A 12,531-nucleotide genomic window follows, 5' to 3' on the forward strand; every position below is an offset into this window, starting at 1 on the left:
GATGTTAATACATTGCCAAAGCATGATCAAACTTCACTCACGAGAGCTTCTAATTCAAATTCCAAAGTCTTCTTCTTTGCTTTCAGGACGACTATGTCTTCTTGCTCTTTGTTTCTTTGGTTTAATAGCTCTTGTCTCCGATTCCGTTCCCATTCGAGCTGCCGCTGCCGCTCGAGTTCTCGTTTTGCAGCCTGTTAATGCGACACATGTTAAAAGATTTATTGATTTTTCAGTTCTTGTGCTACACAATGTCTCTTAATAAATGTTAACAGCCAGTAAGTCTTTTAAGGATGAAATATTTTTAAACATTACAAGAAATTCTACTCCAAAAGAGCAAAACAAACTTATACAGTATGACTTCTAAGGGAAAAAGGGAATGTTTATAAAGGCTATTACATTTACATAAAATAAGAACAGACAGGCTCATTTGACTGTTAAAATTCAACTGTTTTTGCCTTCAATGCTTGATGGGCCAAATGAAATTGTTCCTCCTCATTTACTGACTCATAAAGAGCAAAACATGTCTTAAATCTAGTAAAATCAAACCAAACACCCAGAAAACTGAAAAAACACTTTCTTCCATCAAATGAGGAAGTAGGACTCCTCCTCTTTTTGGAAGTTCGAGTAACATCACCTCACTTTTAGGGAAGACTGACATGAGTGCCTGTTTTCACTACCTGAAGGAAATCTGAGAGGACTCTTGCTTTTATGGAAAAAAAAAAGAAGAGAAGAGAGGGGAGGGGAGGGGAAGAGAAGAGCACCCGGTGTTTGCTCTGCAGAGAGCCGTTACAAAGGCAGCACCGCCCGGGCAGCAAGAGGGCCCCCCGAACTCCTTCCCTGGGCGCCCACTCGGCATCTCGGCAGCCAGCTGCCGGGCTCTGAGCCGTGCCTGTGGGCACCTGCGCCTCGCCTCCTTTTACTCTGCACATCGTTGGCAGCCTGTGTCTGCCCTAAGGCATCAGAAAGGCCTAGGAGAACTTACAAGGGTGTTTGGCGTAGCATAACACTAGATGTGATTAAGCACATTTGGTATGATTCGGTAGGTTATTTTATGGGTCTGGGAACACTCAAACACTTTCCCTGTAAATTAACAGCAATCGCTTCTATACTTTATACCATTTAAGTGTATGGGAGGTTTTATAGGAACACTCATCTTAAAAGCTTGTGACCTTCCTCACCCAGATCATTCATTTCCTTTTGCTCACAGCAGGCTCTGTAATGTCTCTGGCGGCACCAGCTCCGTCAAGGCTGCCTCTCTGGCGGGGTACCTGGCAGCGCCCCCCGTGTTCTCCAGCGCAGGTGCTTCCTGTGCACCCGTCCTCCAGCTACCCTGCAAGTGCCTGGCACACGGTCGGTGCCTATAAATAATTCCAAATAAACACTCTAATGTGTTTTCTTTGTCTTACATTGAAGAAGGGAAGGTTACCTGTATCTTGGTTGTTCATTCTGGAAATTAAAATCCTATAAGGACCTGCTTGAATATGAGGCAGCTTATGGCTACAAGTTTTCTAAAGCAGCCATCAGAAATGGAAACCAAAGTATTCATTTTTTTTTATTTCACATCTTTAAAATATATTTCATTCACATAAGAGAATCATGGCATTGGTTCTGTAGCAGTACACTAAAATTGCAAAGACAGACAAGAGATTAGCTTGGCCCCTCGCCAGATATGGTACCAGATTTTGGAACCCTTACATACAATCTAGGGAACATTTCCTAGACATGTTTTTGAAAGTGGAAAAAAAAAAGGAATAATATTAGTATGATACCATTACAGTGGTTAAAAACAATAACACTAGTCAGGTCAAGACGGAGGCACAGGAAAACACCACAGCTCACCTCCCTGCACAACCACAGCAAAAATTACCACTAGACTACATGACGAGTATCACCTAGATGCAGCAGAAAACTAAGCTGTATGGAAGTCCGACAACCAAGGAACTACACAAGCCGCATCCATCTGGACAGGCAGGAGGGGCAGAGACTCAGAGATGCGGGAGGCACTGAGAGGCACGGAGATAGAGAATGGGCGGTCCCCCACCCACGTGTGGTGGATAAAAACTGGGAGGGATACCCGGGAGTGAGAGGCCCCAGCCCCACACCAGATCACCCAGCCCAGGGTTCCAGCACCAGGAAGACAAGTCCCCGTAACTTCTGGCTGTAAAAACCAATGGGTGTTGGGGTGGCAGAAGAAACTGCAGGATTCCCAGGACTCTCCTCTTAAAGGGCCCACAACAGACTCAGGACTTACACAGACTCACGCCCTCTGGGCTTCAGTACCAGGGCAACAGCTGGAAGTGTATGGGAGGTTTTATAGGAACACTCATCTTAAAAGCTTGTGACCTTCCTCACCCAGATCATTCATTTCCTTTTGCTCACAGCAGGCTCTGTAATGTCTCTGGCGGCACCAGCTCCGTCAAGGCTGCCTCTCTGGCGGGGTACCTGGCAGCGCCCCCCGTGTTCTCCAGCGCAGGTGCTTCCTGTGCACCCGTCCTCCAGCTATGGCACAGGGCCCCAGTGCCATAGGGGAGAAACTGAAGTGACTGGCGTCAGGGCGAGTGCCAGGAGACAGCTTCCTCCCGGACAAACCCCAGAGGCCAGGCAGTGGCACTGTCCTCCCTCTGAGCCCTCCCCTACACAGAGCCACAGAGCCGCTACTCGGGTCGCCCCGCCCTGGCAACTACCTAAGGTGCTGCCCCATCCAACTTACCGGTGCACCTTTCTACAATAGGCCACACCGAGACAGGGGTCAGAGCAGCTCTTCCTAATAAACAGAAACAAGCACACGGAGGCTGCCAAAAGAGGAGACAAAAATACAGGGCCCAAATGAAAGAATAGAACCAAACTCCAGAAAATGAGCTAAATGAAATGGACATAAGCAATCTATCAGATGCAGAGTTCAAAACATTGCCTATCAGGATGCTCAGGGAACTTACTGGGTACTTCAACAGCATAAAAAAGACCCAGGCAAAAATGAAGGTTACACTAAGTGAAATAAAGAAAAATTTACAGACAGCCAACAGTAGAGGGGATAAAGCCAAGAATCAAATCAATGATCTGGAACAAAAGGAAGAAAACAACATTCAATCAAAACAGCTAGAAGAGCCCTGGCTGGTGGGGCTCAGTGGGTTGAGCGCCAGCCTGCAAACCAAAGGGTCGAAGCTTCAATTCCCAATCAAGGCACATGCCTGGGTTGAGGGCCAGATCCCCAGTAGGGGGCGTGTGAGAGGCAATTGTACATTGTGCTTCTTTCCCTCTCTTTCTCCCTTCCTTCCCCTCTAAAACCAAAATCTTAAAACAAACAAACAAACAAACAAAAAAACAGCAAGAAGAAAAAAGAATCTAAAAGAAATGAGGATAGGCTAAGGAGTCTCTGGGACATCTTCAAAAGTACCATCATTTGAATCACAGGGATGCCAGCAGTGGAAGAGAAAGAGCAAGAAACTGAAAATGTATTTGAAAAAATAATGAAAGAAAACTTCCCTAATTTGGTGATGGAAATAGACATACAAGTATAGGAAGCACAGAGAGTCTCAAACAAGATGGATCCAAAGAGGGCCACTCCAAGACACATCAAAATTAAAAGGTCAAAGTTTAAAGATAAAGAATCTTAAAAAAAGACAGTTACCTACAAAGGAGTTCCTGTAAGACTGTCAGCTGGTTCCTTAAAAGAAACTCTGTAGGGTAGAAGGGATTGGCAAGAAGTATTCAAGCCCTGGCTGGTGTCGCTCTGTGGATTGAGTGCCGCCTAGGATTGATTCCCAGTCAGGGCACATGCCTGGGTGGCAGGCCAGGTCCCCAGCAGGGGGCGCATGAGAGGCAACCACACATTGTTTCGCTCCCTTTCTTTCTCCTTCCCTTCCCCTCTCTCTAAAAATAAATAAATAAAATATTTTTTAAAAAGTATTCAAAGTGATGAAAAGCAAGGACCTACAACCTAGATCACTCTATCCAGCAAAGCTATCATTTAGAATGGAAGGGCAGGTAAAGAGCTTCCCAGAGGAGGTCCCAGAAGAGGTAAAGCTGAAGGAGTTCATCATCATCAAGCCATTATTATATGAAATGTTAAAGGGACTTATCTAAGAAAATGATCAACATCATGAACATTAAAATGGCAATAAATTCACAACTACGACCAATTGAATATAAAAAAACAAACTAAGCAAACGACCAGCACAGAAACAAAGCCATAGATATGGAGATCATCTGGAAGGTTATCAGTGGGGTGGGGGAGAATGGGAGAAAAGGTACAGGGATTAAGAAGTATCAATTGGTAGGTATGAAACAGACAAGGATATTAAGAACAGTACAGGAAATGAAGAAGCCCAAGACTTATATGTATGACCTATGAACATGAATGGGGGGGGCGGAATTGCTGGAGGGAATGGCGGTACCAGATGGAGGGGGGCAAAGGGGAAAAAATTGGGACCACTGTAATAGCAAAATCAATAAAATATATGCTTGTAGAAAAATTGTTCATAATAGCCAAAAAGTAGAAACCACCCAAGTGAGGAATGGACGTGTAATGGGATGTTATGCAGCCATAAAAAGGAGTACAGTGCTAACTCGCGCTGTAGCTCGGACGCACCCTGAAAGCAGTGGTACGTGAGAGCCCGACACACAAGGCTGTACACTGTACGACTCCGTTTGCAGAGAAGGGCCAGAGCAGGCCGACTCTCATGGGACAGAATACAAATTAGCGGGGGCTAAGTGCTGATGAGAGAGGGGGGGAAGGGGAGGAATGGCTTAACGGGTAAGGAGTTTTGTGGGGTGCATGTACTAAACTCCTGAACTGTGAAGAAATAGAGGCTCCTAACCCACTACTGGCACAGTTCTGAAAGGGGCGCGAAAGCACGCACGCGCGCACGGCACGCTGCCCGGCTCACCTCGCGCCGCTCCACCTCCTTGCGCCGCTCCTCCTCCCGCTGCCGCTCCAGCTCCCGCTGCTTCTCCAGCTGCTTCTCCAGCTCCAGCTGCCGCTTGCGCTCCTGCTCCTGGCGCTCGCGCTCCTTGCGCTCCTGCTCCTGGCGCTCCAGCTGGGCCAGGCGCTCCTGCTCTTTCCGCTGCTGCTCCAAGAGCGCCTGCCTCCGTTTCTCCAGTTCCAGATTGCCGCGCTCGAAGTTCTCGCGCTTCTTATCCTCAAAGGTGACTGGAACGAGAAAGCAGCAAGGATGAAAAGTCACGACATCCAACACGCCGCCGCAGAAGGAAAGACTCAATCGCGCAGAAGAGAATTCGTGGTATAAATGGACACCGGGACCCTCTGAGCGTCCCTTCTGCTGGGTGCCCGGTTAGCAAACGCGTGACAGGGCCCTTCCCCTAGCTCCTGGGCCGCACGGGCTCCCCTCCACGACGGATGCCGTATCACGGCGTTCAAAGCACCCAATACCGTTTCCCTCTGCATCTTTCCCGAGCAATTCTGCCCCATCCACAGCAGTCTCCTCTCCTTCTGCATGACCTTGATTCAGCGACTGACCCGCCATCTCTCCCATGCAGTGAATGCCCCCTCTCTCCCCTCAGCCTGTAGTGACCCGACATGTCTATTCTAACAAACAAGGCCGTTTCTGAAAGCGGAGGCGGAAGTTCCCTGAGTTTCACACTAAGGAACAAGCTGTGTCCTAACCATTATGTGGATCACATTCCGTAAATAATTTTTTTCTAACCCATTATTCAAGTCCCTTCTTTGGGAACACCAATTATGTGTTTTAGCTTCTTCCCAAGTCAATCATTTTTTTTTCCCCTCTGATCCTTGCTAACACTTTGTTTACATTCACTTTATTTTACTTTTTTTTAAAGAAAAACCCCACCCTCCACGTCCCTTACTAGTTTTCAGCAGCACCTGTTACTCAGTTTTGTGTCTCCCCCCGTGCTGCTCCTCGGACCCAGCCCCGGCCAAGGGAGACGCCCCGCGCCAGCCCATGCAGCGTGCACCCCCACTGTCCCCAACCTATGTCGAGAACTGTCACTTCGCACTTCGTCTTGAGATCTGCAGCTGCGAGCACTCCTGTCTGGCCTTCGCTGCTCTGGACGGGCCCTGCTTACACACTGCAGTCAGGCATTAACTAGCAACGATGGCGGGCGCGTTCCAGTTTTCTTGTCGTTCCTGCTCTGACGGTGATTTCAGGAGGCAGCAGCCCCTCTGCCTGAGTCCCCTCGGTCTCAGAAGGGAATGAAGTGCCGACACATGCTATCATCACCCTTAAAAATACCACGCTCAGCGGCAGAAGCCGGACACACAAGGCCACCCGCTGTGCAGCCAGAATGGGGCATCCAGAGACACAGACAGCAGACTGGCGGCGGCCAGGGGCTGGGGAGAAGGGAGGGTGGGGAGGGCCCGGGCACGGAGGTGATGATGGAGCTTCAGAAGCGAATGGCGGTGGCAGCTGCACGGTCCTGCGAGTGCGCTGAATGCCGCTGCGACGGACTGAACGTGTGCCCCCCGACCCAGTCTGTATGTGGAAGCTCTAACCCCCCCCCCCCAAACGCGATGGCATCTGGAGGTGGGACCTTTGTACTCAGGGTTAAGGCAAGGCTGCGAGGGCGCGGCCCTCATGATGAGGCTCACGGCCTTATAGAGAGAGGAAGAGACTGCGTTTTCGCCTTCCCTGGCACACGGTGAGGAGAGGCCGCTGAGGGCCCCGCGACAAGGCAGCCGCCCGCAGGCCGAGAGGAGAGCCCAGCAGGAGCCGGGCCGGGTGGCTCCCTGACCTCGGGCCGCTGGCTCCGGCCCGGTGGGCAACACACCGCCCGCGCGGCGGCCCCTTACTGCGGCGGCCCGCGCTGACCGAAACAGCCACCGAAACAGCCACCGAACCGCGCACTTTCCAAGGGTCAATTTTTTGTTATGTGAATTTTACCTCAAAAAAACCCCTGGTAAGTCCCTATACATCTTTTAAATTCCAATATACTTCTCGTATACAGGAAGCACACAATAAATAGTTGTTGAAAGAAAAAATGCACAAACAAAAAACGGACGTTCACTGCCTGCTCAAGCTTTAAATGTCTACCACCAACAGATGAAGGACACGCCCTATTCTAAGGACTCCCGTCTTTATTGTCCTTTGAGTCTTTGTTCCCATTATCATCAACCCGAACTGCCCCTCCGTCCCACTTGTAACAACCTCATTCATCTTCGAGTTGAACTCGACTGTGCACTTGACCACAGGGTCTCTAATTCCCCACGTCTCTGCCAGCCTGTGACACCCGGCCAGGGTGAGCTCTGCCTGCTCCTGTGACACTGTCCTCAGGGACCTACCACTCCATGCACTGCCCTGATGGCCGTTCACACGGATGTCTTGAATCCTCCACTATATTATAACCCTCTAGAGGGTATGGGCCATGTATTATTAACATTTAGATTCTTCACTGTACTCAACACACTTGCACAAAGAACATTTTCACTAAGTGACTTAACAGTGAAAAAATAGTAATTTAGTTTAAAGAGGATACTGAGAAAACTAGGTCCTGAGAAGGTCAATTAACCACCAAGCACCTGAAATGTAGCAAAACAACACTAACAAAGTATTTAACACAAAGAGACTTCATCATGCATTTCACCTGCTTCTTAGTATCAACTATTATCACATCATTAAAAATTCATAGCCACCTTAGAATATTTCAATAGTATGTGGGTTTATCATGATCAATGAGGATTATTTACAACAGGTTCATATTACATTTTAAATAGCTTCTTGTTATTAAGGTGTTTTCAATTCTCCCAAACAATATGAGAAAATAACAGTAGCAATTTTACTTCCTATTCTTGGTGATTTTCAGCAATCTCCTTAAAGGTTTATCAACTTGAGTGCTATAGAGATAATATTCCTGAGTTTTCTGTTTAGTAGTTCATAATCCGGTTTCCATTTAAAAGCTAGAACACAGGTACATTAGCAGAGTACATCATGTTCTCATTTCTCTCTCTATATATGCAAATCCAAAAGTGTATTAAAAGTGTCTCCTTTCTAAGGCTAGTTAAAGGAATATAGTGAGAATGTCAATAAAAAGCCAGATTTATTTCTACCTCTCTCTCTGCCTTAGAGATAGAGGATGTACAACATGACACAACTCAAGCACTGAGACCGCCGTACCCGGCAATTTCTTCTCTAGTTGCTGCTCGTCCTCTAAAACCGGCTCCTCCGGAAGCCTCTGGTCCGCCGAGGCCGAGCTTATGACGGACACGCCACTGCCTGACCGGACTCTCCTGCGGCCGCGGGAAAGAAGAGAAGGGAAATGAATTAACATAAAGCTGTCTCGGTGGAAACGAGCAAGTTGTGGAAAAGAATGTTGAGTGATCATGCTATATATCATGGCACAGTGACAAAAAAGAAAAGATTTGATCCTCACCGTTCCCAAAGAGTTTTTTTAAAAAATGAGTATTTGAACAGCATCGGACTCTGAATGCCGAGCTTGTTCAAATGTGCAGAACCACAACCAAAATTAGGGTAATTCCAAAGAAACGAATTAGTGAACAATCACGCAGAGGCTAGAGCAGGGCCCAGGACATAGTAAGTGGCAGCTGCTGTTACTGTCGCCCTTGCACGGAAGGTGAAATTCTGCTCAGGGAGAACAGCACATCAGCTAATGGGGGGGTCTCTTTTCCTTGATAAGGTCTCTCCATTCCACCTCACTTCCTCAGAAACACAAGGAATGCCCACCCCTCAAAGCCCTTCAAACAAAGCAGTTAGTTAACTGATTAGTTGCACTTTATACATTAACCTTGCTTTTTAAAACTGACTACCTGTTTAAATTGTGGGTTTTTTTGTTTTTGTTTTGTTTTAATCAGCTTCCAGTCTCCCAGAGCCCTTCTCAGGGCTGGGGGTCTCACGGACCACCTCCTGGCTGCGTTCCTCCCTGCAGTCGGCGTGCACGGCTGGCCCTGGTCCGTGCGCGTGCCCGCCGCGGTGGCTGTTTCTCTTACTCTTAGGGACACTGCTCTCTGCCGTTCTGCCTGACATTCGGGGCATTAGTACAGAAACTATCCTTTTCTCACTCTTCTTTGTGTTGGTTAAAATCTCCTATCTGTCTTTGAACACAGCTGCTTGGGAGGGGTGCTCGGGGGGGTGCAGGTGGAGGACGCCGGTCACTGCAGACGCTCCCGACGGACCCTGGTCTGCTCTCTCGACGTCTCTACTGAGACCAGGCTGCAGATAAGGAAAACTGTCTCCAATGACCTTTCTGATTATAAGTTCTACATCGCCAGCATTTTGTTACCTCTCGAATGTGGAGAATTTACAGACAGAATCTTTTTGCTTCCTTTAAAATCTACAGGTTGACATGGTTTTCCTTTGCTAAAATTTCTGGTGAGCTTCAAATATATAGATTGGTCCAAAAATCACCCATCTTTTGATATTTCCCCAATACAAGCAGACGTTGTTTTATTGCTCCTCGCTTTACTAGCTTCATGGGTAATGCATTTTTCTTTACAAACTGAAGAAGGTAAGGCCCTGTACCAGCAAAAAGATTACAGTTTGCTGTATTGTGAGACCTGCTTTGTTGTCTCGGACTAGAACAGACCCACAGTGTCTGCAAAGCCTGCTCATGCGCTGTGAGCACTCAAGGAACACATCCAGGATTAGCACAGAACCCAGATTTCTTGCATTCGCAGATATCTGACTTACTTGCCAGGAATAACAATGACTAGGAGATATAGAGCCAACAAAGCCACGCTTGAAACTCACATACTGAGCACACAGTCTCTTGCAAAAGCCACGCGCTCCTTACCTAAAGGAAGGCGGAATGTATTCTGGGGGCAGGACCGGCGGCAGGGGTTGGCCGGACATAGCCACATCGATGAGGTGCATCGCGAGGATAAACTCTTCCGCCGTGAGTTTTCCATCTTGATCAATGTCAGAAAGATTCCTAGTCAACAAAAAGTTAGTTGCGATCTAGTTTCATGGAAATGTGCGCTTGTTACTACCCATGCATGGATAATTTAAATGTTCTATGTTCTTATTTTGACTGTAGGCCAATCGAGTCTCTCTGTGCCTCAGTTTATACAAACAGTACCTGTTTCACACGACTGGTGCAAAGATAAAATATGAGACAATCCACATAGTTGAAATGGTGTTCAGCATTCAATAAATGTTACCTGTGATAGAATGACACTCTTCTCAATCCTAGCAAGCCCATTTACAACGTACTTATATTCCATATGTATTTAAGTACTACGCCCAGCAAACCAGTGGGTCAGACAGTAAATAGTTAAGCTTTGTAGCACACAGTCTCCATCACCCCGAGTTCGGCCCGTGTGGCGGGAAAGCGGCCCCAGACAACATATAAGCTGACGGTCAGGGCTGCTGCTGCCATAAAGCCGCACTTACAGAAACAGGTGCGGGCTCGCTGGACTCCGCAGGCCGGCCCCAGACCTAGGCCTGCATGGTGGACCTCCGGGGCCTCCGGCCACAAGGAAGGCGTTTTCCGCTCTTTAGTCTCAGAATTCAGTCCCCACAATTCTTCATAATCAACTTGCTCTAGTAGCTACTTAGAGTAAAAAGGTTGTTCTAGCGAGTCCAAGAATGTAATTGCACTTGACTTGTGGACACCAAGAGAGGACGCAGAACAACACAGCTACTTCTGAGAGTGTCAGGGAGACAGATGCTATGTTGGGAAGCTTTGAATCAAAACACTCCTCTTGAAACTGAAACGTCCTCAGGTGGCATGAACTCTTCTTTGTAAAGGTGTAAAATTCCCACCCAGTAACGTGCACACCTTTTGAGAGCACGTCCTACAAGTTCTGACACACCGTTTGTGTATGATCACCACAACGTACAGAGGAGTTTCAGCACCGAGGTTCCGCATCTGTGCAGTCACCTCTCCCTCTGCCCCCAGCCCCTGGTCACTGCTGACCCCCTTTGTGTCCCCCCAGCTGGGCCTTTTCCAGACGCCACACTTGTTCCTAAACAGAACAGGGGCACGAACGAAAACCCCACCTGCTCTGCCCTGGCCTCCCATTTCCACGCCTGCTACTAGCTTCTCCTGGGTGAACCCAATTAGAAGGTAATGCCATTCTCCCCCCCATCTGCCTAAATAATGGTTTGCTCCTTTAAATAAAAGATATTTAAAACACCTTTTTATTGTGTAGGAGGGGAATATAATAAAATCCTAGCATGAGAAGTCTGAAGTATTTTTTTCAAAGAGGGTAGGTTATAAATGAGAAACTTAAACATTCCAATATATTTTAGGATGATGGGAACTTAATAAACTGCCAATCAACCTCCATAAATGCTAGATCTTAAATTTATACTCAGATACTGAATTATACTAGGATACCGGTACATATCCAGACCTACGGAGGTCTGGATGTGCCTCAGACATACGATACCTATTCACTGGTCCATTATTGTGCCACTACAAAAGGCAGGCCCTTGGGTACAAAGCAGAAGGGACCAGGGTGGGGGATGGGGCAGCGCTGGAGTTCGGCCCCTCAGGAGGCAACCGCATCACGGTGCTCTGCAGCCAGTCACGAACGTGGCCTGGAAGCAGCACACACCGGGTTTACTGTCCGGGCAGAACCAGCGCCTCGTGCACAACTGAGACCCACACGTCTTCAGACACCTTCCTGGGGGGAACATTTGCACGTAAGGAATCCTGCAGGATCCCGGCAACGCTCAGCCACAGCCGTTAGAGACCATCACGAGAGAGACAGAGACAGGGTGCGCCCCCTGACGGAAGCGCGCGGTCTCATCTCTGATGCCGTCGTGCAGAAAACGGGGAGGGTGCGCTCGGCAATTTCTGGAGACAGTTTTGACTGTCACCTCTGGGGGCGGGGTCATGCTACAGGTATGTAGTATGTAGAGGCCAGAGGTACTACCAAAAGGCCTACGATGTACCAGACAGCCCCCCACAGAAAACTGTCAGGCCCGAAACGTTAATCCTGCTCAGGCGGAAACACCTTGCTCTTGGTGTGACCAGCAATCTACAGAGATCGCAGGAACACAGGAACACCACGAGGAGTCAGCCATCAAAAGTTAGACTATAAGAAGCTACAGAGCAAATCACCAGGGTTTTGGAGGGGGTGAGGAGTGGAGAACAAGACAAGGAGGATTTATAGGTTAAACCAGCCTTAAAAGATGCATCAACCAAGTCCTGCAAAATACATTTATTTCTATCAACCACACAAAAAATTAGGAGGCAATCTAAGGAATTTGAACATGATCCGATTAAATGAAGAATTACTGTTAAAAAATTCAGGTGGGCTACTAGTGTTACAGTCATGTTGAAAAAACAAACCCCATCTCCTCTGGAGATAAAAGCTGAATTATTAGCGGATAAAAATGACATCACGACTGAGATTTGGCTCTAAATAATCAGGAAAGAGGAGAGGAGAATGGGGACTGGCCATGAGTTGAGACTTATCTAAGCTGTTTCATAAGTTCTTGAGAATTCACTATGTATCAATCTCTTTGCCTTTGCATTTTTCAAAATCAAAAGGGGGAAATATAAGACAGGTAATCATTACAAGTCACAGAAAAATTAAGCACATTGCATATATTCATCTCTACAAATAATGATATTAATCTAAACACTGATGAG

At 47.5% G+C, this 12,531-nt stretch overlaps 1 protein-coding gene across 5 annotated transcripts in view; it reads right to left on the bottom strand.

The window, feature by feature from the left end:
• ITSN1 (intersectin 1) overlaps positions 1 to 12,531 on the bottom strand; it is a 174,836-nt gene that overhangs the window by 86,682 nt on the left and 75,623 nt on the right. For all 5 annotated transcript variants that reach the window (XM_045852348.1, XM_045852349.1, XM_045852350.1 and 2 more), the window contains exons 10-13: positions 9,721 to 9,858; positions 8,088 to 8,200; positions 4,887 to 5,149; positions 42 to 191 (exon numbers count right to left, since the gene is read on the bottom strand). In XM_045852348.1, coding sequence (XP_045708304.1) covers positions 42 to 191; positions 4,887 to 5,149; positions 8,088 to 8,200; positions 9,721 to 9,858 — 664 coding nt within the window. The remainder of the gene's footprint in view (positions 1 to 41; positions 192 to 4,886; positions 5,150 to 8,087; positions 8,201 to 9,720; positions 9,859 to 12,531) is intronic.

This window comes from Phyllostomus hastatus, unplaced genomic scaffold, assembly GCF_019186645.2.
Source record: "Phyllostomus hastatus isolate PE091 unplaced genomic scaffold, TTU_PhHast_1.1 phas_contig_948, whole genome shotgun sequence".
NCBI classification, from domain to species: Eukaryota; Metazoa; Chordata; class Mammalia; order Chiroptera; family Phyllostomidae; genus Phyllostomus; species Phyllostomus hastatus.